Raw genomic sequence first — 26,803 nt, forward strand, 5'->3', positions numbered from 1 at the left:
TTCTTATTTCCAGCACATAAGAGGCGTTTTATCAAAACACCCAAGTGATTTGGTTCAGTTAGCAAATGGATGGCAATGTTACTCCAATGTCTTTTCATGCCAGCTTTGCCATTTTGCTGCTCTGCTCTGCATCATCCAAACACCCCCTCCCACCAAAAACCAATTACCAGTTATCACTAAAAAAGCTGCTCATTTATAAGTTACTTCCCCCCACCGAATGCAAATTTTCCTCCTAATTTGATTCCCCGCTTTACACATTAACTACCTCTAAGAACTACCTCTAAGAGATCTTTCAAGTTAAGCACCCAGATTAGCTGTCCATGGTGTAAATCTCTCTCTCTCTTTTTTTTTTAAATAAACCCTGCATCTATCATTAACCTTGAACTGGCTAATTAACTTGCCTCCCTCTTTCAGAACTTTGCTGCAGAACCTCATAAAACAGATAAAATAGGACTTTTAACGCAATCATCTCACATCCAGGCGTTATCTATGATCAAATAGGAATACTCTGCTGATGTAATTTCACGCAGAAGTGATCATAAGCATAACAGGAACTAAAGCTGGAGATGGGGGGACGGCTGCAGATGCAGCGTTCTATCAAAAGATTGAATCTTTGGATGGGAGCCCAAAAGAACATAAAAAGTCTCTTCTTCCAACCCTAAGCGAGAAATGAATTGATTTAAGTTGATTATTTACTTGTTTCTAGTGGTTCACACTCCTTGAGTCTCTATATATTCTCTCTTTACAATCACAAACTTCAGTGTTGTAGTGAATAACTGTGAAGTGGAGGGAAAATCTATTTGTTTTCAGCTTCTTTTCCTCTTAATAAATCCAGTGTATCATCTTGAAATACGTCTTTGAGTAACTTAACCTCTAATGCAGCTTGTAGTGGTGTTATTTTTGGAAAAGGAGTGAAACTGGGTTATAAAATCATACTCTAAGCTTTAACCATCTCACAGCCTCATGTTCAGTCCATCATGGAAATGGGACAACTGCAATGTAGCAGATAGTGGCCATGATTCATTGGACAATCCATAAATTGGAAATTTAAAAACCTAAAATTGAAAAAAGCCATAAGAAATAATGTTTATCACAAACCATAGGTGGGAAAAAGTATTTATAAGGTTCTCTAGTCAGATGATGGCAGTGGAACTTGGTGGTGGCAGTATGATACTTTGGGGATAATGTAGTTGAGCATGGATGGCTGCCAGTAAAAAAAGAGGAACATTACAAATACTTACTTGTTAAAATATGGTTTCATGGTAAAGATACCAATTAAATCATATAAAAAGTGAATTAATATCGTAAATCTATCAGTCATATCAGTTGAAATTGATGAGGGAAGTATGCATTATTAGCAAACAATGTCAAGAAAACAAAACATCTGGATCTTTTCAGACCTGCAACTGTGGACAGTGACACCTAGCAGTGAGCAGTGAGGAAAAAAAAGAGATTTGGTCAAAGCTGATGGGAAGGTAGAGGGAGAAAAATACAGGGTGATCCTGGGAAAAAAAACAACCCAAAAAACCAGAGGCTGCAAACCAATGGAGACTGTATTTCACCTTTCAGCAAGATGATGACCCTGACCAGTCAGAATTACACTTGAATGGCTTAGATCAAAGCACATCCATGAGCTAGGATGGCCCAGTCAAAGTCCAGCACTGAGAAAATGTGATACAAACCCAGCTATGGATGTTAACAGACGTCCATTCTGACTGAACTGGAGTTATTCCTTAAAGAATTACTTGCACAAATCTTTAGTTTCTAGATAAGCAACACTAGATAAGCGAAGACATGAAGCTCTAATTTTAACAACAAACAAGGCTGATTTTGCATAACGCACTTTTCAGATTATTTTTGTGAAAATGTTTTAGGATTATGTGCCCTTTTTTAACAAGTATAATCCCAATGAAATAGACCGAAGTTCTGGATTCTTTTGTGATTAAAACACAAAATGGTGTGAATACTTTCCACTTTAGATCACAGGTCTGTAGTTAATCAACTGGACATTAAGGGGAAATATCTGCCGTCCATCTTGGCAGCCATGGCATTTTCATATAGTCAGTTCTACATGGCAGTTCTATATAGTCCATAGAATGATTTCATAACCATGCTCTTTATCAGGTCATATCCATTAACACGTGTGAGTTTGTTTATAGTCTGACCATCACCTTCTGAAAACTCAGCAATTAGATGAGGTGGTAGCTTCCTCCTTGGGTAATTATGAGGACATTAGTAGCTGATTTCTGCTCTCATTGGTGGCCCGCTTTCCGATGAGACGAGGAGCTAGAACAATAAAAACGAGAGGCGTATGCAGAGTGAACCTTTGACCTTTGTGCAAATCAAAATTCTCTGTGTTCCTGTTTGTTGCGAACAGACAGATTTGTTCATAACTTTGTCTTTACGGATGAGGACATTTTTAGTACCAGGGTAACAGGTAGTAGAGCAAGCAGATCTACAGTTTGATTATGGCATTAAAATACAAAAAAAATGCTAATCATAAAATATGAGGCTGCAGTGAATCATTAAACGATTCTTTCTTTACCGCCTTGGCTGCTCGACGAAACGCAGAGAGGATAGCTGGTGTGTGGGACCTCCTCTGCCTTTGTCCTCCTAAAATAGCCGTCCTTGTGCTGAACGATCACAGCAAGAGATTGGATAATAAACACGCATAAAAAGGCACCCGATGAATTTCAGAGCATGTTGAAAGGGGTGATACACTTTGAGCGAGTTTTGCAATAAAGGGAGTACTCCACACAAGATTGGTGCTCAGAGAGGAAAATTGGCAGAATTCATCAAATGTTCTGCGGGCATTAAACCTCGGCAGCGGCACGTTGGCCCTTTTAATGTGAACGATAACCCAGGGGGCCTTGTGGGGTGTGTTTTATGTGGTTGGAGGGGTTAAAGGAGGCCTGTGCATTGCTTTATGTAGAGATGTTGAGGTGATTTTCAGATTTCCCTCGTGGCATTCCTGCACTCTCTTTCTGTTTCATGTCACTGGAGCGTTGCCAGAGTCACTGGGACAGTAACGGTGACTGTCGAGGAGTGATTTATGCAGTCATAAGGGCTGTACTGCAGCAGACCTCAGCCTGTATTTTATTCTGACACTTATTATTGAAATGAGACATTTGGGTGTAAAGAGTAACTCAATCCATTCACCATCCAGTGTGAGGTACAAGTCGTGTTCACATTGAATCCCATCTCTCTCACATTGGGAGACTCCCTGGGGAGTGTTTAATTCCATTTCTCGTGTAAATAACTTTATTCTTGCCTGTATGTAGCTTTCGTAGATGAAAATGCTAATTCATTTTCACACGTGCAGAGCAAAACTGCAGCAGGCAGACGCTGTTCCTCATTCAGACTCCAGTTAGGTGTCGGTAAACAGAACTGCTGTAGGCAGATCATTAGTTCTCTTCTATTGTTGCAAAGATTCAGCTGAGAAAACCAAATCTAAAACGGACCAACTGTTTTTGTTGCTGTAGTTGAAGTCTGCACCAAAATAAGATGCATTTTCTGTGTTACGGTAATTTAAGAATCGCTGATGCTTAAATTACCACTGATCAACAGCCCTGAAACTAAACACAAGTGTCGTTGGTCCTGCTACGCTCAAGTACAGCTGAGCTCAAAATTATTAATACTCCTGGCAGATTTAGACTGAAAACGATTTTCATTCTAAAAGGAAATAAGATTAAATTGAAGGCTAATTAGTATAAACAACAACAAAAAAAATGATTTTGAGAAAAATAGTTTGGCAGTTTTTAGATGGTGAAATACTACCATGTTTCAAATTCTGTATATGTTTTGCAATAATCAGTGGAAAATTTTTATTGCCATTAGAGCTGTCAAAACCTTCATGGCCAACCTTTGAAAAACTTTTGTTTCCTTCAGTGTTTTAAGGATTTATCCTTAAATCCATTCATTACATCCCTCCACATCAGTCCTTTACATCCAGAGTCCAGACTTAAGTCTGGCTGGGCCGCTCCTGAATGTTAATATAATTTATAGACAGAAGAAACATGTTGGTAAAACGGAGATTACTCTAATCCTAAATCTACCTGGGGGGCGAATAAAATGTATAACTTCTGCTTCATTCACATTGTTGTTGTTCTATCACAGATAATCCCCATAAAATAAATTAAACTTTGTGGCAGAAATGTTTTATGAGTCACTGCATGCTGCTTACCTATATTCTGTTTGTTTATTTGAACATTGTGTCTGTTATTGTGCAAAATTAACTGAATGTCCCTGAATTTGTCAAATGACTGTGGCCTCTTTGTGTAATTTTGATTAAAAAGGATGTACATTAAAATAGAGTAAAGCTGTAGGGGGTGAGGGGGCATGTTTGTGTTATATAAAATAGAAGAAGAAGAAGAAATCCAGCTCAAAGACAAAAAAATGCTCATGCTTTTTATCCCACTTTCATGGTATTATTCATTATCATGAAAAATAACAATAAACATTTTTCATTAACAATTACATTTCTAATATCACTTCACAAAAACTGCCATCTCTTGGCAATTCAATTGAAAGCGTCCTATAACAACAATCCCTTTCATTTCCTGATCGTGTAGTCAGATCATAATACCAAAGTGTAACAAATGACAGTCAAATTAAGATGATCATGTGTACTGGGTTTTGCACGAGGCAGCAACAGAGAGGAAGCGTTCTCTTTCAACTGGAGGGGACCTCCAGCGGACCCAGACCATCTGCTGGGACCAGCTGGACAGAATACAGACACATAGAAACATGGAAACTCCAGCACATGCAGGCGTTCTACAAATTGAAAACAAACGGACAAGAGTAAACAGTGACGATCAGAGCAAATGCTGCATAAATAGAGTGGCAGGAGAGAAAATAACAGACTGTGTGTCTCGCAGGACAAGCCGCGTTAGAATCGAGGTAGCTCAGTTTTACTCTAATTACAGGTTTTTAAATATAAGAAGCTAAGACTAGCCTTAAAGCACAAAAATCTGATAACAGCCTACCATTCTACTTTTATGAACTCTAGGAACTATGCTGGCGAACCTGAAGTCTGCAAGTTGAAGTGCTCTTTTGGGAACTTATGGAGCAGTCTGATATTTTATGTTAGATGGAGTTTAACTTTTAAAAGAAATTCTACTTTCGATTTAACAGAGAACCAATACAAATTGGAGATCTCCCTTTCAATTCATGCATGTTGTTTTCTTTATAGTTTTTTATTTTTTTATTTTTTGTTGTTTTTGTTATGTGAAGCACCTGGCTGCTGAAATGTGCTATACAAATAAACTTGATTGGTTGATTTTATCAGAGCTCCTTCTCTGCAGAATCTTAGATAAGCTGAAAGTCAAGGTCCTCCACACTACTGTCTGCACTGTGGTTTGCATAAAAGTTCCCCTCACAAAAATCCAGTGTAGCCTCTGCTAAAGCGCTCCTCTTTGCAACAAAAGTATTATGTTTGTGTGCATTAGCTCTCAGCATCACCCCAAGCATCCCCAAGCACACACCTTGGCAGCAATTTCTACTTTGTTTTTGTTTGTTTGTTTGTTTGTTTTTACTAGGACATAGTGCAGATTATAGTTATTGTATTTAATAGCACATGGTTCCATTTTAAGAGTGGATTTTGAAACTCTACTCTGGTTATTTTATTTATTTATTTATTTATTTATTTATTTATTTATAAGTACTTTACCAACATGGTTGGAAGCTTATTCAAGACGAGAGATGAGAAATCAAAATCCTCTCTTATACAGCATGCATCAAAAGATTTTGTTGAGAGAAAGATTTCGAGCAACGACCAACAGCGATGAATTTCAGGAAGAACAAAGAGGTAATGGGAAGGACAGAAGGGGTAAAAAGTACAACAGACTACAACATATGGTGTGTTCAATGATCAGAAAAAGATCACATTTTTGTGTTCCGGACCTGCTGGTCACGTTGGCGCTTGTCAAGCTAAATATCTTCTATTCTAGACATAATTTTTACCTTTTTTTGTGTGTGTGTGTCTAAAAGTAAATCAGATTCAAACCCACACAATCGTAGAGGAAGTTCAGCAGAAAAGAGCTAATCAAGCAAGCGAAAGAAAGAAACGCTGGTGGGATGGAAGTGAAGGGGGGAAAAATGCAACCCTAACATTCTGACATCATCTCTTAAAACTCTCAACGAGTCCATCTGAGGTGCTCTGCACAGCTGAGAAGACCCCGAAAGTGAGGGGTCATGTTGTCTTTTCCCAAAAGATGAGGCTCTGGATCAGAACCGCCAACTGGCAGCTGTAAGCGCAGCACTCCCGGGGCTGGATGACCTACATATTTAACTTTCTCCATCTGCTTGTACACACTTGCATCTCTGCAGGCTGCCACTCAAACCAGCAGGTGACGGCGCTCAGCAGATCCAGTAGGGCTGTCCGTAACAGAGGTTTACCACATTTACACGGCACTAAAGGCTAAACAAAAGTTAGCCTTGAGTCATAAACTTTAAATTCAAAAGACAAAAGCAAATTCATTAAGACTCAAAGGGCTACATGTAAACCAGAAGGTGCAGCATGCAGTTATTTTGGAGGCATGGAGCTAAATGGACTATTACTGTCTACCGCCTGAGGCTGGCTTGCTCTCCTCGCAGAAGAAGTAAATGAATCACTTCTATCTGTGATCCCGCAGATGCTGTCGGCGGTGTCTGTCCCCTCTGCCACGTAGAAGCAGCTCTGGCCACGTCGAATGTGGCTGAAGTTGTCATGTTAACAGATAAACGAACTGTACTTTCCAGCCGCCATCACTACATTCTTCCCCCTCCGGGGTCGCTGGCGATATTGATAGGACGGCAGCGGTTGATGAGACAGCAGCAGTGATAAAGAAGGCACCTGAAGAAAAGCACAAAGCTGCTTCTTGTTTGTTCCACTGTGCCTGTCTTCCTACCTGCAGGATAAATGATGAGACGAAACGGAGGCGAGGAGCATCGCCGGCACCGCGTTGAGCTGCAGGCAACAGCAGCCTGGAAGTATGGGCGCATTGATTGGAAACAAAAGCGACTTTTGCCAAACTAGGGTTTGTTGTTCAGAGAAAAAAGCCCATCTCTAACTTTTGCTAGACATTTACAAGAGCCAAGACTCGTTTCTCTCATCTGTCCCAACAACATGGTTCTAAATGTTTTTTGGCAGCTGAGGAAAATAACTGACTGAGGAAAAGTGGCTTGATTCTTCTGTTACACTCCGCTAAGCTGGTTTATTGTGTTTGTTGTTGGGAAGCTGGTGTTCGTCCCGGGGGGCTTTCAATGAAAACACATTTCTCTCCTGGCAACAGCTGCTGCATATTCCCATACAAGCAGCCAGCAGATGTCTTGATCCAGGATCCCCATCCCGGCATCCCATTTCCCTCCCAAATTCACATTTACCTGATCGACTCCCATCCTGATTGTTGAACAAATGATCTCTCCTGAGTGTCTGTCATTGTTGGCTTGCAAACCAATAAGATAATTCACATTGACTTTGTGCATATGGAGCAGTTAGGGACATGAAGCAGCTGCTTTGGACCTGCTGACGGCTGCAGCTGCTCAATAATTTGTTGCGAATGATTCTGTTCGCCAAATTGTTTCCATGAATACAGCATGTATTTTGGTATTTGCAACGTTATTTTGCCGTGTTAGAGGGATGATTAGGATATGACAAGCCAGGGTCTGTTCTATGCTGATGATGACCTACTTTATTGCTTCCCTTCTTCACTCTAATACAGAAGGAAGAATTAATGACATTTTCTTAAATGCGTGAATTACTATGTTAATTACATCGACCCATAAAAATCTGATAGTCTGTCTGGTTGTATCTGGGTCTTATGCTGGATGAAGATGTTTCTTTGAGTGTACCTTGCTGATTTGGTCCATAGATGAAGGGTGAATCTTCCTCTGAATCAAATCCTCCTGCTGTTGCAGGGTCTGTAAACCCTCTGTATCAACTACTTTTTTCTCTTTTTTTTTACCATGACTTAATTATGTTGATGTTCTGTGAATACCTCCACCAAATCAGTCTATCGGCGTGCTTTAATGCTTTTTACAGGCTGTACCTTAACTTATCACTGGAATTTGTTCACTCTATGGCTGAGCGGTTTTCACAGCGTGGCCCTGATTTATGACTATTCAGTTTTGCTGCCCATCGTTTCTTGGAATACTTTGCAGACTTAATTCAAAGTATCTGAGCTCGTCTCACTGGAGACGGTTTGTTCCATCTTTAGTATCAGACAAAAACACTTCATCGAACAGTGCCTGTGTTTTCCACTTTTGTTCTCAGCATCTAAATTCTCAGGGGTTCTTAAATTATGTAGTACTTACTGAGTAATTTACTATTTGTTTTAAGATTTTGTTTTATAATTTTCCGTCTTGTGTATTTGCTACTATGTAATAATGGCTGTGGCGTTTCAGGGACTGAAGTGTTTGCTTGATCCCTCCCCGATTGCCCCGTAGCGTCAGCTTCCAGGACCAGTTTATCTGAAACTACGCTAAATTCAAATGCCAATAAGATCGGAACTGAGGTAAGACTTAAAAGAGCTTAAAATGTTTTAGTCTGAACTGCCCCTTTAACCGATGAGATGTTGGTAATGGGAAAGACAGAAACTTGGATGAAAAGATTGAAAGATGAAAGATTGCTATGAACCTGACTTCAAATTTGAAGCCATCGTGTCTGTATATCCTAACATCTTGCCAAGGTTTATTTCAATTTACGGGGCAAAACGAGGATGGCAAAGACATTCATACAGTACATAAAACTACTTAATGTTTCTGTTATTATTTGGGATTAACTATTCCATCTGGATTAATTGAAAATCAGTAAAAAAAATTAAAAAAAAAAACAAAAGAACCAAAACAAACTGTCACTCCTTCTCCCCGCTGTTCTCCTTTACGTTTGCTGGTTTTCTTGCGGTTGTCGGTTTCCATGATTCCTGAGCGGTGAGGCTTGGAGAAGCAGGAGGACGAGGCTGGACCGGACAGTCAGGACCAGAGGGAGAGCTGGGAAATGTGATCATTTTTCTTGGGGTCTGTCATAAGCCATAGGCTGGCTCATTTGTCTGCTCTGACTCCTTTGTTTCCAGCAAGCCAGGCGCCGTAGGATTAGGCTGCGGAGCAGGAGAAACGCAAAAAAAAGAAAAATAAAAGAGAAAAAGAGGGACAGTCAAAGCTAATTATTATAGTGCTCCATGTTTCTTTAATGCACTACTTAAATCTAAAATAGATGCAGCAGTTTTTAATACCTGCTGAGTTGCCAGAAAATAAGGTAGAATGAAAGCGAATGAGGGAGGAGGAGAGAGGGCATGCAACTGCACTTTTTTTTTCCTCTAAATTGCCCCGCAGTTCCACTGGAGTGCTGTTGACCCAGTTTATCTCCCACACAGGTGATTAATGCAACTTCACCGCGAGCAAAGGTCACCTCGGGAGGCACGGACGCAGGTCAGAGCACAACTAGATCTAAAGGAGGTCTACGCGAGCGCGGTTACAGCTCAGAAAATAAAATGTTCCGAGCAGATCATCACCGAGTCTCTGGGGGACGCAAGAGAGGGCACTGAAAGAAAAACCGAAAAAACACGCACAGTGTAGCAGGAATGAGAATACCCAACTCAAACAAAACTACTGACAATTAACCAATTTCTATAATGATTTTTTTTGTTTGTTTTGCTAAATAGTAAATTGACTAACTTCATAAATATCTTTGTTTTCATAAAGTACTTAACTGATAAATGGGGTAACAGGCATTCACATGTGACAGGAGGAAGCTGGATTTGAACCCAAAACTTTTGGATTTCCCAGCAGTTTGAGTCCTGTAGACACCGCTAGTGTCTCCAACTAGCCTCCCTGTCTCCTGCCTCTCCTGTTCGTTTTAGGCTGCATGCCGACTGGGTCACTGTCTCCAGTCCTACATGTGAGTCGCAGCTCCGCCGTCCAGGAGTGAAAAATGTACATTGCAGGCTTTTGTCAGTGTGATGTAATGGCTCATAAATCAGTCCTGCACCTGTTTCCGCTTCTGGTTGTAGCTGCCCTCCAACTGGTTCACTCATTTCTATCAGAGATTTGCTCAAGGACCACAGTGGCCAGCTGTAGCGCAATACAGTGACAGTCAGGCTTGAAGAGCAGTGGGTCACTGGAGATTCAGCTTTAGGAAGTTGGAAAAACATAATAAACGTGATAAAATGCTACAGCTAATGTAACTTGTCTGGTATGTTATCATATTTAAGGACAACTTTAGTCTTTATTTTCTTTTATTCCTCGCTGGTCAGACTCACTTTATACTGCTGAATTCAAACATTGCCAAAGTCCCATTACTTGTGATCCCCAAGGATCTGGGGCCTCTTATGTTTATCATACTGTATCTCATTTCAAGGAAGTCCATTTTTTTTAACTACATTTTTTGTTCAGATATCTAGTCTTTGTATTTCTAGAGTGTTTACTCTCCACTGAACGCCCATTTTTGATCTGTAATTTTTCTTTAACTCGTCATTCGGGTTTTATAGTAAGGTGATCTCTTTTTTAATAAAAAGGTGAATATAGATAACCCTTATATTATTGTAAGTGTGAAAAAATTTTTTTTTATAACTATTAAATTTGTAGTTCTCATTTACAGTTTAATAAATGAAAGACTATTGGTATAATGTTTCGGAAAGCCACATTTTGTCAGTGATTTAAGTATTTTCACTCGAGATAAAAAAATATAGGTAGTCCAAGTCATTGTAGACAAATTGCACACACAAATCTATACCAAACAACAAGCTACAAAGATTGTGAATATAATACAGCTTAACTTTCTTTTAATAATGAAAATGATTTAAACTGAAACAGGAGTATTTAGGCTCACAAACTGGGAAAAAAAAGTGTTTTCTGGTTTGGATTTTCAAAATAAGATCTTTTAGTCTGAAGCTCTTTGTCTAAAATACAGATGAGGAAATCTGGCAGTCTGCATCTCATGTTTGAAATTTTTATCTATCAAAACATAATAACTTGTTAGCATTAATAGACATGAAGACAGTTTAACTAATCAATACTAATTGATTAGTTAAAGTGTTAAAGAACTGGCTCCAGAGCTGGTCATGGTTGAAAATGACCTGCATTGAGTGGATTTGATGTGGAAACGGCTCCTGTTGAGGTGGGATCTAGAGATCATTTATGCTGGGATGTTTTAAAACATACTGAGCCATTTCTCACCTGGTTTAAATCACTCAGATGTGTTTATTTTTTGTGACAGCCACGAACGGAGGATTAATGGTGGGATTTCTCAACTCTAAGATACACAAAGCTCCTCTGTAAGAGTTCCCCTCTGGTTTCTCTGTCTGTCGACTGCTTCTGAATTTAGGTCATTTTGTTCTAGTAAGAGTGAGGCGATGTGCTTTTATTTCTGCTAAGATGATCTGTCTTAAAGAGTTTTTAGATCCTTGCCTCGCAGCACTGTTGATTTTGAGTTTTCCGCAGCTGTGCCCCTCTGTTTCTTCACTTGATGAATGCGAATATAAACGTTTTCTTTAGCTGTTTTTTTTTTTTTTTTTAAGATTCTTCACCTTGCCATGTGATGAAAATGCTCTGCTCCAAAGGCGCATTTAAATCGAGCACTATCTATAATTACGCTGCCTATGACTTACTTTTTTTGGTTATCTAAATTATAATCTCTGCTTTCAGCAATTCTTCTAAGGCGAACTCTCCCGAGGTATTCCACATTCGTGGTTTCGCCTTCAGAGAAATTACTGGGCTAAATGAAGCTATGATTTTTTTTTTATGTGAGCCAGCTGCAGCGCAAACGGTTTTCAATCTGACCGAAAAGCCCCGTTCGTTTTTGTGGAGACGAGGTGGAATGAGTGAACAGACGCCGTTTGGGTCTTCAATTTAATCCTCTGATAACGTTGCATTCAACTCTGTTTTGTAAGTGTATTGAGCAGGTGAAGATTTCCCTTTGGTTGTCCGTTGATGATACTTTATAAGAGACTAATTATACAACTGTAAAGTTCTAGTGGAGAAAACGATGCAAAATGATGCTTCGATCACACTTGGCAAAGAGTTTGATTCCAACCTCTCGTGTGGCATCTGAGTCAAAATAAAAGCTTCTTTTTTTTTTTTTGTCTCTTTCTACTCCGCCTTCAGGTGAATGGGAAGGAGTTGTCCAAATCCAGCCACGATGAGACTGTGGAGGCCTTCCGAGCTGCCAGGGACCCCGTCGTGGTGCAGGTCATCAGGCGTACCCCGAGCGGCCGCCCCCACGGCCCCCCTCAGGAAATCCATGTGGTGGATGTGTGCACTCAGACCGACATCACCTTTGAACACATCATGGCGCTGGCAAAGCTCCGGCCTTCAACCCCTCCTGTGCCTGACGTCTGTCCCTTCCTGCTCTCTGACAGGTATGTACTATCCATGGACATGTGGGTGCTTATTTTTATTTCGCAGCGCCTCTGCAAAAAAATAAATAAATACTTCCACGTATTTACAGCAACATATTTCTATTGAATTAGTTTAGAATTTTTTGTGGTTTGCTGATATAATTTAGGACAAACCTGCACAATAGAAGGGAAAGAAATTATAGTTTTTGGAAAATGTGACTGTTAGCGTAATTTTGTAAAGTTGTCCGGTGCAACTAGTTCCTTTAAACATAACCCATTTAGTAATTTATGTCTCAGTGTTGGGTGATGTGTTCTCAGTATGAATCCAGCTTTTTTTTTTTCTTTTTTTTTTGCAAAGGCCTCTGAGGTTTGTTAGAGAATATTGGTGAACATTCAGCTTCATAAAGACCAAGGAGAAAAACAGACAGGTCAGGGAGAAAGCTGAAAACATGATTAGCTTATAAAACAAAAATTCTGCCATTTGAAATGTTATGGAGTACTGTTTGGATCGTGATCTGAAGATCTGAAAATATAAAGCAAAATCTACAATTGAGCCTGAGCTTATTTGTAAAGAACAATGCACAATAATCCCACTTTGTATGTGAGCAAAGCTATCAGAGATATACTGTATCTTATAAGACTTGCAGTGAGAGATGGTACATGCTACATCAAGCCAATAAAAAACACATGGAATATTCTTTTGATTTTTATCAGTTAAAAAATCAATCGAAACCATTTATCTTTCTTCTTCTTCTTCTTCAACTTCACAGTTATCCACTGTTTTGACCAAATAAGAGCTCAATAAAACACTGATGTTTTCAGGTTTGACATGAGAAAATGTGAGGAGGTTTTAGAGTGAATACTTTTGCAACACACTGCAACTTTTTTTTGCTTGTTTGTTTTGTTCCTTAACATTTATGCAACGACTAAAGAAAAGGTCCTTTTTTCTCACATCTACAGATCTTCACCGATTTCTTACTATAACTTTGACTTACTGTTCATTTCATTTTAATTTAATTGAAAAAAAAAAATTGGTTGACTGCCAGACTGAGGAGAAAAAAACAAATTGTTGTTGTGTCCTTGTTTTGACTTTGGCTGCCTATAATTAAGAATGGAAAACAGTAGGAAAAGGCATCAGCAAGCCATGAAGGAGAAACACCAGTGTTTGCGTGACTAGCGTTACAGATGGGAAGAAATTCAGATATCTGTAATAACGACTTTACCGGATACAGATTTACGTGATGAATGAGTCTGTTAACGTCCTTCACGTCTTCCTTCACCAACAAAACACAAAAAGTAACAAGAAATGTGTTTAATTAGCTAAGAAAAGACAGTTGGTCAGCAGACTGCGTTGTCATGTTTCTAACATACAATAAACCTTTAGGTATAAAATAAGTTGGGTCCTCCTACTCAAAGTTTTGTCCTTTTGTATTTGTTAACCAACAGATGAATATTGTGAAGGCATCTTCAAGTATCAACAGGAGATTTTTCCTCATAAACAACAAAGAAACTGGTTCAATGTTCGGGCTTTGTAATTTTTAAAAAAAGAAGCTTATTTTTGGTTCACCTCACAGGAGCAGAACGCTCTGAAAAAGCAACACTGAGAATAAAGGAATATCTAGGTTTCACCTCCAGGGAACGCAACAATACGATAGCAGAGGAAGTCTGGAAAATTACAGTTCAATTTGCATCAGGCTTAGGAGATAATTAATTCCGAGCATAATAAAGTTTTTGACATCATTTGTAAACTGGGACTTTGTTAAATATCTAGAGATAAAAGCCCAGATGGATTCTCCATCTGTGTGAAAAGATCATTAAAATTCAGCAATATGATCAGTGCTGCGCGCTATAAAGCTAGTATACATGAGCTGCTCAAAAACATTATGGATTTATGTACATATCGTAAAGCCGGAATTCCCCAGAGGGGCATCCGGCCATAATCGGTCCTGCTTAGAGGTTCAATTTGAACCCAGGTAAGGTTTACAGGGTGATTAAAGTAAATGGCCAATTAAAAAAAAAATAGGCAACTAAAAGCAACAGCCGCCGGCCGAGTCCAAACTTAATCAATGTTTCCCATAAAGCTGACATTTCCTTCCTCGGCTCCTGAGCTCAGGTGCATCATCCAATAAACAGCTGACTTTATAGATTTTATAGATGCATATAAATAGCTGGCATCATGTGTTGAGGCTACATTGTAAAATTGCAATTGTACTTTTTTTTTTTTTTGACGCTTTCTCCCACTGCCGCAGGAAGAATTCAGACTTTTATAGGTTTCAACTTAATAAACAGGCTGGCATCTTAACAGGACACATCACTTGCCGTATTTCAAAGATTCGTCTTTTTTTTTAGGTTATTACTTGTCTGCAGTCGTTATGCTGTGTGGCGGCCACACATTCTGTTAGAACCCCTACAATAGAGTTTTGTAAATTGACTGAAGGAGGGATAATAGAATTACACCATACAGTCTGGGGGGGGGGGTTGTCTGTCAAGAGCATGAAGCAAATTACAGAGTGCGGATATGCTGTTATTAACAAGAGGCTGCGCTTTTGTCACGTCCAGGAAAAGCCTTCCACAGATCTTTTATTCTGCCTTCTCTGGCTGAGACAAAAGCGACAAAATGTTGTCACTTTGAGGCTTTGAGCTTGAGTAATGTCTCGAAAGAAAATAAAGGAAAATTATCCCACCAGTGTTAAAATCTTAACCTATCGCTGTCTTTTTTGTCTCTCCCTGCCTTTCTGTCTTGCCACCTCTTTCTCTCCGTCTCCTTTTCCTCTGACAGCTGTCATTCCCTTCATACAATGGACCAAGATTACTATGAAGGTACCGACTACCTCTCCCCCGTCCCAGCTGACGGAGACAGAATGGAGGAGTTTGAGTACGAGGTAAGAGCTGAAATCTGACGTGACTGCTAAAGAGTGTTGTGTTTTTACTAAGAAACAATTGCAAAAGCAATTGTAACCTTGTTACGCTTTACAGTAACCCCAAAGTTCAGTGGGTTTTTTTGTTTTTGTTGGAATCATAGTGACAGACCATCACAAAGTAGCTCCAAATACTGACACAAAAGGAAAAGGAAACATGTTTAGAGAGCTACATATTAGCTCTATGCTTTCAGCAATGTTAGCACAACTAGAGATCAAAGTTGCTCCAAGTTGTGTCTTTGCAAAATAGGCCAATCTCAGTCAGACTGGAAGAGATCGTTTATAAGCATCAGTTTCCAAGTCTTGCCGCAGGAACTCAATTGTATTTAGGTCTGGACTTTGACTGGGTCATTGTAACAATGAACACATTTTCATCTAAATCTTGTTAGTTTTTGCTGAAGTGTTTGGTGGAAGGCAACTGAGGTCAACCTTGCTTTACTTACTAACAGCAAAAATAATAAAGACTAAAAGAGTTGACATAATAACCCTGGGAATTTTGAACCTTACATAGTTTAATGTTAATGGACACAACATAATCAAGGACAATTCTGTCTTTTATTGAACTGGTATTTGTGATTTCATACATAAGAAGCTGAAGCCACACTTTTGACATCACATGTTAAAAGTTTTAGTTTAAGATTTAAAGATCTTATTTTGCAAGGAGTCCTATAACTTTGAGTAACATGTAAACTGGGCACATATTTAGGAATTATTTCAAAACAATAAGTAAAAATATACATCTTAAAGCATCAATTGAAATCAATCCTCAACTTTTAACTAAGATTTTAACAACATCTTGGGAAAAAGTTTTTTTTTTTGGAAATAATCAATATGTTTGTTAAACCCATTGAAATAGTCCTTAACATTAGTGAAGTGGCAGATTCAAATCGGATACTAACTTTGTTATTATCAGGCAGCGTACACCAATACTCTCTTACAGTTTTTACAAATCATTTTACAAATCATGGTTTCTTTTTCGTGTCTTCTTCCTTATGTATGAGTATTGTCCACCACCCCAAGCAGCAACCTTTGTGATTATCTTCTGTGCTAGAATTATCACCAAACTTCAGTAAGCATCTAGTAGTATTTTTTTCATACAGTCTAAATGACAAAAACAGCTCGGAAGTTTGAGAATGTGACACATTTTTTCTCTGGCTGTAAATTCATATACAGTACAGACCAAAAGTTTGGACACACCTTTTAATTCAATGAGTTGCCTTTATTTTCATGACTATTGACATTGTAGATTCACACTGAAGGCATCAAAACTATGAACAACACATGTGGAAATATGCACTAAACAAAAAAGTGTAAAACAACTGAAAATAGCCCTTATATTCTAGTTTCTTCAAAGTAGCAACCTTTTGCTGTGATTACTGCTTTGCACACACTCTGCATTTTCTTGATGAGCTTCAAGAGGTCGTCACCTGAAATGGTTTTCACTTCATAGGTCAACCTGCCCTGTCAGGTTAATAAGTGGGATTTCTTGCCTTATAAATAGTCATGAAAATAAAGAAAACCCATTGAATTAGAAGGTGTGTCCACACTTTTGGTCTGTATTGTAGGTATTCACAAATATGAATGGGCTTACCACTAAATGCTTGTGTTGTATCTCATGAAAATGTCAACTTACTGCAAAAGGTCAGGAAATCATTACCTACTTGCTAAAACTATGTTAGCACCAGGTCTTGCGTTGCTTGTGGTGTCTGAATAAAGATGTGTGTATTCTGACCTAAACACATTTGTATACTTACAAATAGCTTCATGATTTGCCTGTGACTTTGAACAGTCCTTGGTAGTCATAACTGAATGTTGCAGGTATATTTGCTGCTGTTTATTGAACAAATCCAAGGTTTACATGACTTATGGTCTCTGACTCCTATTTTCCATCCATATCTTCCATATGACAGGAAGAAATCAACACACTGTCTCAGCTTACCGCTGCAGTCCAATACTCTTTATTCCCGAGTTACTGACGTGCGATCAGACACAGCGCCATGCCGCCGACTGCTCTGATGTATGATGATTGCTCAGCTGTCCCTCCCCCTGAGCGTTTAATTTGAATTTGTTCAGAATGCTTCAAGCCTTCGAGCTTGAGCCGTCTCTTCAAATCCTAAACAGATTTGTGCACCCGCTTGGATCGCTGAGGCCCCAATGTCAAATCCAAAATATATAACATTAAAGCATCTGTTTATGCCTCATTGCTATTAAAAAAATCCATTTTACAATGTGCATGCTTAGCAGGCTTCACAGTTTCATGCATGATCTGGGGGGGTTATAGCACCCTAATGCAGCCCCACTTGCTGTATGACAGCTAAAAATGCTATGAGGGGGATGGAGGCGAAGCTGAAAAGCCTCTTTCTGAATGGAACGGATTTCTGCTGAAGGAGAGATGCAAGAAAAATTGCCTTTGCTGGGCGTAAATGCTGCTGGAGAGAGCACTTTGCCGACATATAAGAGAGAAAATATCTAAATCTGATTCACTTCTCTAATGGAATCGGAAGTTAATAGTGTTGAGATATTCCTGGGATTACTTTATGTAAGAGTGTAACATACAATGCTCTCTGGGGATGCTGTGCACACATTCAGGAGAAGAGAATATGTCTGCTTGTGTTTGGACTGCAGAGACTGCACCGTGTATGCAAATGTCAGATGGATGAGTTGCATGGATGTTCTGTTTACGCACATTTACAGCTACCGCAGTCGATACTTTTCTTTTAAAAGTCTATCAAGTGGCTACAAATCATGCGAACGGTGTTGCACTCAGTAATGAGCCCATTTAGAAAACATCCCTGCATTAAGGCACTGTAAAAAGCAGCGTTAATGTGAGCCAGTTGGATGAAATACGAGGGCGACGTGAAACGAGAGCCAAGACGGCTGGTTGACTGAAGGGATTATCGCGCGCTAAAAAGCTGGAGTGCTGTTTTATAACACTTCAAGGGTGGATTATACAGTTTGGGGAAATTAAACATGGCTGCAGATGCTCGAATTCTTGTTGTGACAGACATGAGCTGAACATTGGTATAACTGACTTATTTTTCGTGAGGATTCGATTTCCGACCTCATCCGTTTCTTTGGTGAGCAGCTAAATTTGGCCAGAACACAACTCTATCATGTGCCTTTGCAACTACCTGTTTCATATTAGATGAAAGCCCTTCCACCGCGAAAACACAAAATCTAAAGTATTTTTTTATTGGCCAGTTTCTAGCCAAAATAATCTACACTTTAAATAAGACAAAATTGACTTGCAAGTAATTTTTCAACGAGATATAAGAGCTTATTTGAAGCTAATAATTTCTTAATATTGATCTTAAAAGAAAAACTAGTCCCACTGGCAGATTTTTCACATGTAGTTTGGGAAAAATTTCTTGTTATAAGTGAAATAATATGCCTGTGGAACTACTAGCGTGAATTGACTAGATCTTTGTTGAATTAGGTCAGTCAGTTTTAAAGGGTGAATATTTATGCAGTCATTTATGAAATTATTAGATGTTAAATATTTTTGTTTGATGCTCATTATTTTGTAGAAATCATTTTTTAGTTTTTTCAGTTTTCATTGTATTTGTAATTGTTTTTTTCTTTGTCAAAAAAGCCAAATCTTGTTGATCGTGACTGTTTGGCAAAAGCAACAATAAGGGCAAAACATCCAAGGGGTTGAACACTTTTTAGAGACACTGTCGCTCTAATTTAATTTTCTTGTTGGATCTCCCAACAGGAGTATATAAACTCTTTGCTCTCCCTTCAGATTCGCGGAAGTTCGTCGGCCGCCTCTTATTGCTACAATTTCACAGCCTAACATCATACATTTCTAAGAAAGCTCCTCGATGCGTGTCGGCGCTGAACCATGTTAGTAACCGTCCCCTTGATTAGTTTTGGTGAGTTCAGAGGAAGCGAAGCACGCTGAGCTCGGAAACAGCCATCCCCGTCTCTCTCTCTCTCTCTCTGCCAGTGGTAGCCATCAACGCATTTGGCAACTGCTTTTTCAATTACCAGTAATCAAAGGCGCGATTATCATGACAGCATCAGATGTGCTTTGATGGTGGCCAGCAATCTTCCTCTTAATCACACCATCACAGCCATTAATCTCCTGTCGGCCCTCGTCCCGCAATCTCCCGTCTGGGAGGCAGAAAGCTCGACTAGGAAACAGAGGAAGGAGGGGAGAAAAAAAATCAAAGCGGCAACAGATCGGAGGAGGTGTTTTTGATGGTTCAGGAGGCAGACACCTTTTACAGAAGCATCTGAGTGAGTGGGTGGTTGTTTTTTTCCACACAAAATGTCCTTAAAGTAAAAAATAAAAAAGAGCTCAGAAGCATCTGATGGAGAAGAATGGATCACATTGTTAAATACACACAGACTACGTGGGAATAGCAGCAGTCTTTTTCCCGCGATCCTCTTGCCACAGGTCTCCTACACCACATCCAGTCATTAAGTAGTCATAAGTAACTTTGGTCTTGTTTTGCAGACAGAAATCATGCAGCACCTGCTCGCACCTCCTAGTTGCCTTACAGCAAACAGGCACTTTGTGTGAGTTTATTTTTTAGAGACCTCTCTGAGAGATTGCAAGTGATTTCAGTATCTCCCTCTTATTTCCCTCAACTTCACACATCATGCTAATATGCACGATGTGCCAAGCACATACCTCCAGTTACATCCGCGACCACCTTAGTGCTTCTGGAGCATTCATTAATAATCTCCCTACCAACCCCATCAATTTGAAACCTTTTTGATGAAATTAATGACATTTTTTTAGGCCTAATCTGCTCAGCCAGAATGCATCACATGTAGTTGTCCTTATCTCATTCATTTGAAGTTCTGACCATGTCTATCAAAGTTGCCCTTCGTTTAGAGACACTTCAGAAATTATGAAATGACAAACAACAGCCAGATGACATCTTTTGTTTCCAAATGTGCGATGCTTTTTGGAGCACAAGGGTTTGTGTTTGCGCTCAGATTTAGTTTTGAGGTTAAGTATCTGCAGTGGAGTGTGCAGCTGCTGGAACCTAATTCCAAAAACACCTGAGAGATCTAGTTGGGCGCCTGTGTGAAAATATACAGGTGGATCTAAACTATTTAGAAATATAATCAAAGAGTTAAGAGTTTTTGTTTCAGATTTACAAGGCATTGAGTGTGATGGGTGAGAGCGTTTTAAGAGCCATAACGGACACATAACAAGGATATTGGCCACAACTGCTGGGTTCCTTATGTTAAGATGCATTGATGAAGTAATTCATGCAAAGTACAATGCAAGTGCTGAATTTGATTTAATTTACATACTTTTTTTGTGAGGCCATTTTTCTGTGGTGAAATTATTTTAATTTTGGTTTTATGCAATGGTAAAATTTTCTGAGAAACAGAATTTTTGGGTTTGCATCAATGAAATAAATCACTGTTTGCCTAATCCACTTACAGTAAAACTCATAAGTTACAACATTGCCAAGTTCATTTGTTGATTTAAATCAAATCAGTTCACTTAGTGAAACACATTCTATAGATTAATATTTATATATTCAAGCCTTTATTTATGTCATTAAGATGATGTTTTTTTGCCTACCCATACCAAAATTTTGAATATTACACCAGATCAATAAAATATATTTGTACAGAGGAGCTTTATGAACATTATGTTTACTACCTGATTAAAGATTTCAAGAAGTACTTTTAATCTAACGAGCAACTCTTGGTACACACATTCTAATTGATTGAACATGATTTATTTATTTTTTTTATTGAGTTGCTGAAATTGTTATTCTATTTCCTGAGATTTACCTATTAAGCACATTTATGTTGGACAGACATAAAAGCAGATACAAAAAATGATATTCTGGTCTAAAATGTTGTTTCTCAGAAGCCAACGGTCTTAAAGCACACAAAAAGCAAAGTCCAAAACAGCGTTGGCCTTTTCCTCTTTCTGTCCTTCGTCTCATCCCATCCCCCTTCGCATACCTAAAGCCACGCCATATCTACCACACATAACCAGCCAACCTGCACTTGTCACAGACAAAATGGATCTCTTTCTTTTTATACGAGACCCCTGTGATTCCTGCCAGAGTCCTCACAGCCACCTCATTTCTCTCTGCCCCGCTCCATCCTGCTCTCCACTCAACCACTTCGCTCCTGCTGCTGAGAGATGTTGTGTTTCTGCTCTAATGAAGACCTTGGGAGGGAAGGCCATTTCACACTTGATTCCCTCAAACACCCTTGATATGTTTCAGGGGTTAGGAATTGGGACAGGGGCTAGTGCTGTTTGGCTTGATCTCCTGTTGTGGTCGAAGTGAAAGTGCAGAGTTGGACTAAAGTAGCTTAATGACGGAGAACCTTTTCATGAGGAAGAAGGAAAGGATAAAGATTAACATCCGTAAATAATCAAGTTTTATAACTTTCCCGAGGCAGGTAGTATAAAACTAAAGCTGTATGTTTGTGCTTTTGCTTGTCGCTATTATTGCTGTGCCTCAAGATTATTCTGAAGTTTTGTTTAAGGCTTCAACCACTCACCCCAGCAGTTTTCTTGTCGTTTTAAAAATACTGTATTCTTCTCTTTCCCTTTATAGGAAGTCGAACTTTGTCGTCTCAGCTGTCATGAAAAACTAGGCCTCACTCTGTGCTATCGAACGGATGAAGAAGAGGATGTGGCCATCTATGTCAGTGAGGTTAGTACGTGATTTACAGACATTTAAAGGCGATCATTAGTGCAAGTGTAAATGACATCTATTTAATAGCTCCATTTGAATTATTGTGAAATAGCTGAAAACATTGTGCATGAATTAAGTCAATAAATGTCAGAGACACAAGAAGGCTTTGGTAAATGTACGAGAAGAGCATGTTGGTTAACAAAACAATCGCCTGAGACTGCAAAACCAGAAAAACAAATCCGTGCCCTGCCTGGATTGATTATAAGAAAACCTACAACTTGTATACATGGATCCTGGAATGAATGAAACTGTTCAAGGTTAATAGCATTCTGAGAGCTTTTGTTGCAAACTGCATGAGACTGTGGAAATCATCCTCGATGCCAACTTCAAGCCAATTGTGCAACTCTCAATCAAACGTGACTTATACCAAAGAGCTGCTCTGTGCCCCTCTGCTGTTCGGCATAAACCTGATTGAATCCCCATCCTCCAAGTAATCAGCAAGACCAGCTATGGATACCAACTCAGAAATGGGGTCACCGTCACTCACCTCCACTACATGGACAACTTCAAGGTGATCTACAGCAGGGACATTGGAATTTCATTCGGATTGGACAAATGTAGCTGGATGTTGTCAAAGAGATGGAAGGTAATCCACACAGAGGGAATTGCTCTCTAAGATGTTGAGGAGCGACATAAGTACCTTGGAATATCACAAGCAAAGAAGTCACAAGGAAAGCAGTAACAGCTGAATACCTGCAACGAGGAAGTCATGTTCTGAGGAGTCACCTCACAGCTCAGATACCATGCTGTGGCAATAAGTTGGCCAAAGGAGGAAAGTCAAATCACAGATATTAAAATACCAAACTCACCATCTATGGTGGATTCCACCCAAAATCTACTTAATCACAGGCTTTTCATTAAAGAAGGCAGAGGACCAGTGAGCATCAGACTCGCTATTCAAGATAAAACTTCCACGCACAAAGAATAAGTCAGGAAGATGGCCCAACAGTTGAAATACCTTGTGAATGTCACTGGCAATGAAAACTGGAAAAGAAGAAATTGGAGTAATCTTTACAGGTAGAAAAGCCCTCCATAGTTCAGGTGTCAAACTCCAGTCCATGAAGGCTGGTGTCCTGAAACCTTGAAATGTACATCTGTGTCAGCACAGCAGAAAGACAGCGAGACTTTCTAAAACTTGAGTGTACAAGGAGATAATTGAGTCCTTTGATTGAAGGGTGTTGTATTTGGGAAGCACCCAAAAGGCTGCAGGACACCGGCCCTCAAAAACTGGAGATTGGCCGTTTTTGATGCCTGACTCTGAAGGAAGTACCACAGAGAAATAGCTGAAGTGGCTGAAATGACCTGCACATGTCTGAAAGACAGCACGGAAACACTAATCCTAGCAGCGCAGGTGCAGACCTTGAGAACCTTAGCAATGCGGTATCAAGATATCTGGTGCAGGCTGTGTAAAGAGATTCCAGATACAATTTAGCATCTCACAGCAGGACGTTAGATACCGTCAGGAATGCAATGCATGTGGAATATGAACTGGGGACCTCTGAGTCAAAGTGGGAATCACCTCCCAAGGTGGTAGAAAATGATGGAGCTCAGCAACCGAATCCATCCATCCATTGTAATTCCTGCAGAGATGTGATGGATTAGTGCCTATCTTCAGGGGTAAACAGGTGAGAAGTGAGGGTATACTACAGACACGTTGTCTTCCCCAAAGTAGGTTTTCTTCACATAAAAACATGGTAGACACATAAACCCTCTGACTCCCTTTTGCTGGTTTTCTCCCAAATGCTAAAGTTTTGATTGCTAGCTGTTTGAAAAATGAAACTTTTAAACCTCTCAGGGCAAAAGCTCTATGCATATTCCGGGAATATCTCATTTTTTTGAAGTTTCTCATTTACATATTAAACTCTGTTGTAGAAACCAACAATCATCTATCCACATCAGAGGACCCCGGTGCAATGTTGTGCTTCTCAGCCTGAATCAGATGTGACATTTCATATTCATCCACCAATTTATGATTTACTTTAGTATTCATGTGAGCAAAGCGGGTCTCTTTATTGCTTGCGGTTCTTCAAAATTGAACTCTCATCAGACAGAAATTACATTACCCAAACAGATGATCTAACTTGCGTGATTCTGCTGTCAGCTGCCAAGATGAGATGACCACCAAGCAAAGAAAGGCATAAAAAAACAACATAAAAAAATCAACCAAGGGTGTTTTTTGTAGTGGAGTATGTTATTCAGCTAACCTCAGAGAAGCCAAGAACAAGACGGCTCTGACGCACAAAAAAAAAAGGCTTGTTTTCTGTTTTTGTACAATTTTTTTTTTTCAGATACTGTTCACAATTGTCCTCAACTCTCTCCCCGGCTTCATTTGAAGATTTCTACAACCATGCAAGGTGTTGGCTTTGAGAGCTGAGCTGAATATAAATCTCAACCCGCTTTGGTTTTTGACAGCGATATATGTGTTTATTTTGTTAAAAAAAAACAAAAAGTAAGATGAGGACAGTACTGCATTCAGATGAGCTGACTGAATGTGTACAGGATGGTGGAGAATATTACACAGTCTCATCTTTTATAAGTAAAAGGAGCCAGTGATAAAAGGTTTTTCCTTAATAACAGAACTTACAACTTTGTTTTTTTATTGATCAATTACTAAGTAATAGCATCAATTATTTTATTGTATTTCTTTTTTCCAAAGGTGGTAACTCTTTGGGAAAAAAGCCTCTTAACTCCTGTCTTCTAGTTACAGTGCCTTGCTTAAATATTCATAACCCTTGCACATTTCTTTTTTTATATACCAACCAGAAAATGTATTAAATATACTTTTCATTAAGCCCATATTTCTGCACTAAATCTTGTTTATCGATCTAATGTGATATTCTTATTTCAAATGTTTTGTTTTCATTAACTGTAATCAGGAAATTGCCATATTTAACAGAAACAAAGGCTTGGAAACAACAGTCTCATCTATATATTGTGTTTCACTTAGTGAGTTAAGTTCACTAAGTTAAAGGTTAATAAATTAACCCTTCAATTATTGACGCATGATGCTGCCACCAGCAGCATCATGCGTCAGTACTTAGCTGACAGCTGTGCTCATGATGCTGTTTGTTCACTAATGTTCTGTAACAACCCTAAGGGGTCTTGACAGAACAGTTGAATTTAAACTGGGATTAAAATGTTGATGCTACTAGTTGGTCTTATCAATAGCGCCGAATTTCCTCTGCTAGCTACCGACATCGGCTAATAACAAATGCATGCCAGACCTTTTCAGATTTTTAGATATTTTCTTTCCCCAAAACATCCAATAATATCTGAAGAAGCCAAAGTCATATGAAAACCGTTGCAAGGCACCGTACCTCCTTTCGGTTCCAGTCTTTCAGTGATTCCTTTCTCAGAACGTTGCTTCTGGTTTAATGAGTGTTTCTCCGTGTGGGAGGGAACTATCATGAAGATGGAGTATCTTGCTTCCACAGCCGCTTCAGAGTTGCAGTCTGATTGGAGGAAGTGAAACAAATTGCCTCAAATAGCTGTTTATAGGGCGAGAGAAGAGTTTCCTGTCCCCTTGTTGGCAACCATTATTTCCAAGAAGAGCAAGCACATTTTGTGCTGCAGTGAGCCTAAACACCAGAGACGCCCTTTGAAGATGCTTCTAGGGAGAGAGAGAGAGAAAAAAAGAGCTTAACAGTCACTACAACTCCAGTGGTAAATATTGTGTGTTTTCAAAAGATTTAAAAAAAAATCAGAAATCTGATCCAAGACCAGTGGTTAGGTCTGACGCCTCCCCTAAACGTTATGAAACAAATCTACAAACTAGAATATTACAAAAATTATCCTCCCTGTTTCTCCCGAGCATTCTGTCTAAAGTCATTTTTTGTTTGATGTGCAGGTCAGTCCGAACGGCATTGCCGCCAGAGACGGACGGATCCGAGAAGGGGATCGAATCTTACAGGTGCAGCATTCGGTTCCGTCACCAGCCTCCTCCACACCAGTCCATCTTTGGCTTAACAACAAAAAGATTCTTGTGTTGTCTTGTTTTACTGAACCATTGTCTTCCCTCAAGAGAGCACATTTATTTTTTATGGCAGCACATTATAGTGGGAACTTGCCCCCGCTGTGACTGTTAAGGGGGAAGAAATGCCCCCCTGGCTGTTTTAGTTACCGACTCAGCAGCAACAGGGGCATTTTTTTTTTTAAGGGTTCTGCTTCAGGACGGCGCTGTGTTGCAGCTCGTTGCCTCCTGTGTGATGGCTCAGAGGCTGTGACTGCCATTAGCCTCTAACTTCATCTTCAGTGCTGAGAGCAGAGAGCATCACCAGCAGTATTTGTTAGGCCTTATGGTGAAATGGTGCTCTCTGCGACGATTACAGTAGGAAGGGACTGGCTGCATCCTGTTTCATTGTTAGGGGTTCATTAAGGATTTTAGTTTTACTTTTCTCACTTCTGTCATAAGAGGAACTCAAAAACAATTAGAACATTTTTGGTGCTCTGATAATTGCATGTTTGTGTTTTGAACAGATACGGTTACATTGTGCTTTAATTACTGTTTTTCACCTCGCATCCGACTACTCAAATATTCGTCTGCCTTAATTAAGGCTCTCTGACTGCCCACATAACTTGCTAAACACAACATTTAGTTTATGGCAGCACTTTAAATCTATTCAGGCTTTGTGCTCTGCTGCGTCTTCAGGGTGACTTGTGGTTCAGTTCTGTTGATGCATTCAGTGTTGTCACGAAATGACTTCGCTTTCAACCTCTGTGTGTTCAGTGGAAATAATTTGAAGGGGGGGGAAACACACCTCTGTTTCCCACTACGATGCAAACTCTCTTTAAAATTGCTTGAATAATTCAGGCTACACACGATTAATCAATAGCAAAATATACAAGCCATATATTCTGGTGGAATGTAAAGTTTTAAAGCCGTGGT

The 26,803-nt window shown here is 39.4% G+C and overlaps 1 protein-coding gene across 1 annotated transcript in view; it reads left to right on the plus strand.

Moving 5' to 3' along the window:
• The window catches only part of LOC102237590 (PDZ domain-containing RING finger protein 4), a 60,848-nt gene that overhangs the window by 24,411 nt on the left and 9,634 nt on the right, over positions 1-26,803 (plus strand). Inside the window, exons 2-5 of the mRNA XM_005796328.2 lie at positions 12,079-12,332; positions 15,091-15,193; positions 21,778-21,876; positions 25,766-25,828. Coding sequence (XP_005796385.1) covers positions 12,079-12,332; positions 15,091-15,193; positions 21,778-21,876; positions 25,766-25,828 — 519 coding nt within the window. The remainder of the gene's footprint in view (positions 1-12,078; positions 12,333-15,090; positions 15,194-21,777; positions 21,877-25,765; positions 25,829-26,803) is intronic.

This window comes from Xiphophorus maculatus, chromosome 2 (genome assembly GCF_002775205.1).
Source record: "Xiphophorus maculatus strain JP 163 A chromosome 2, X_maculatus-5.0-male, whole genome shotgun sequence".
NCBI lineage: Eukaryota > Metazoa > Chordata > Actinopteri > Cyprinodontiformes > Poeciliidae > Xiphophorus > Xiphophorus maculatus.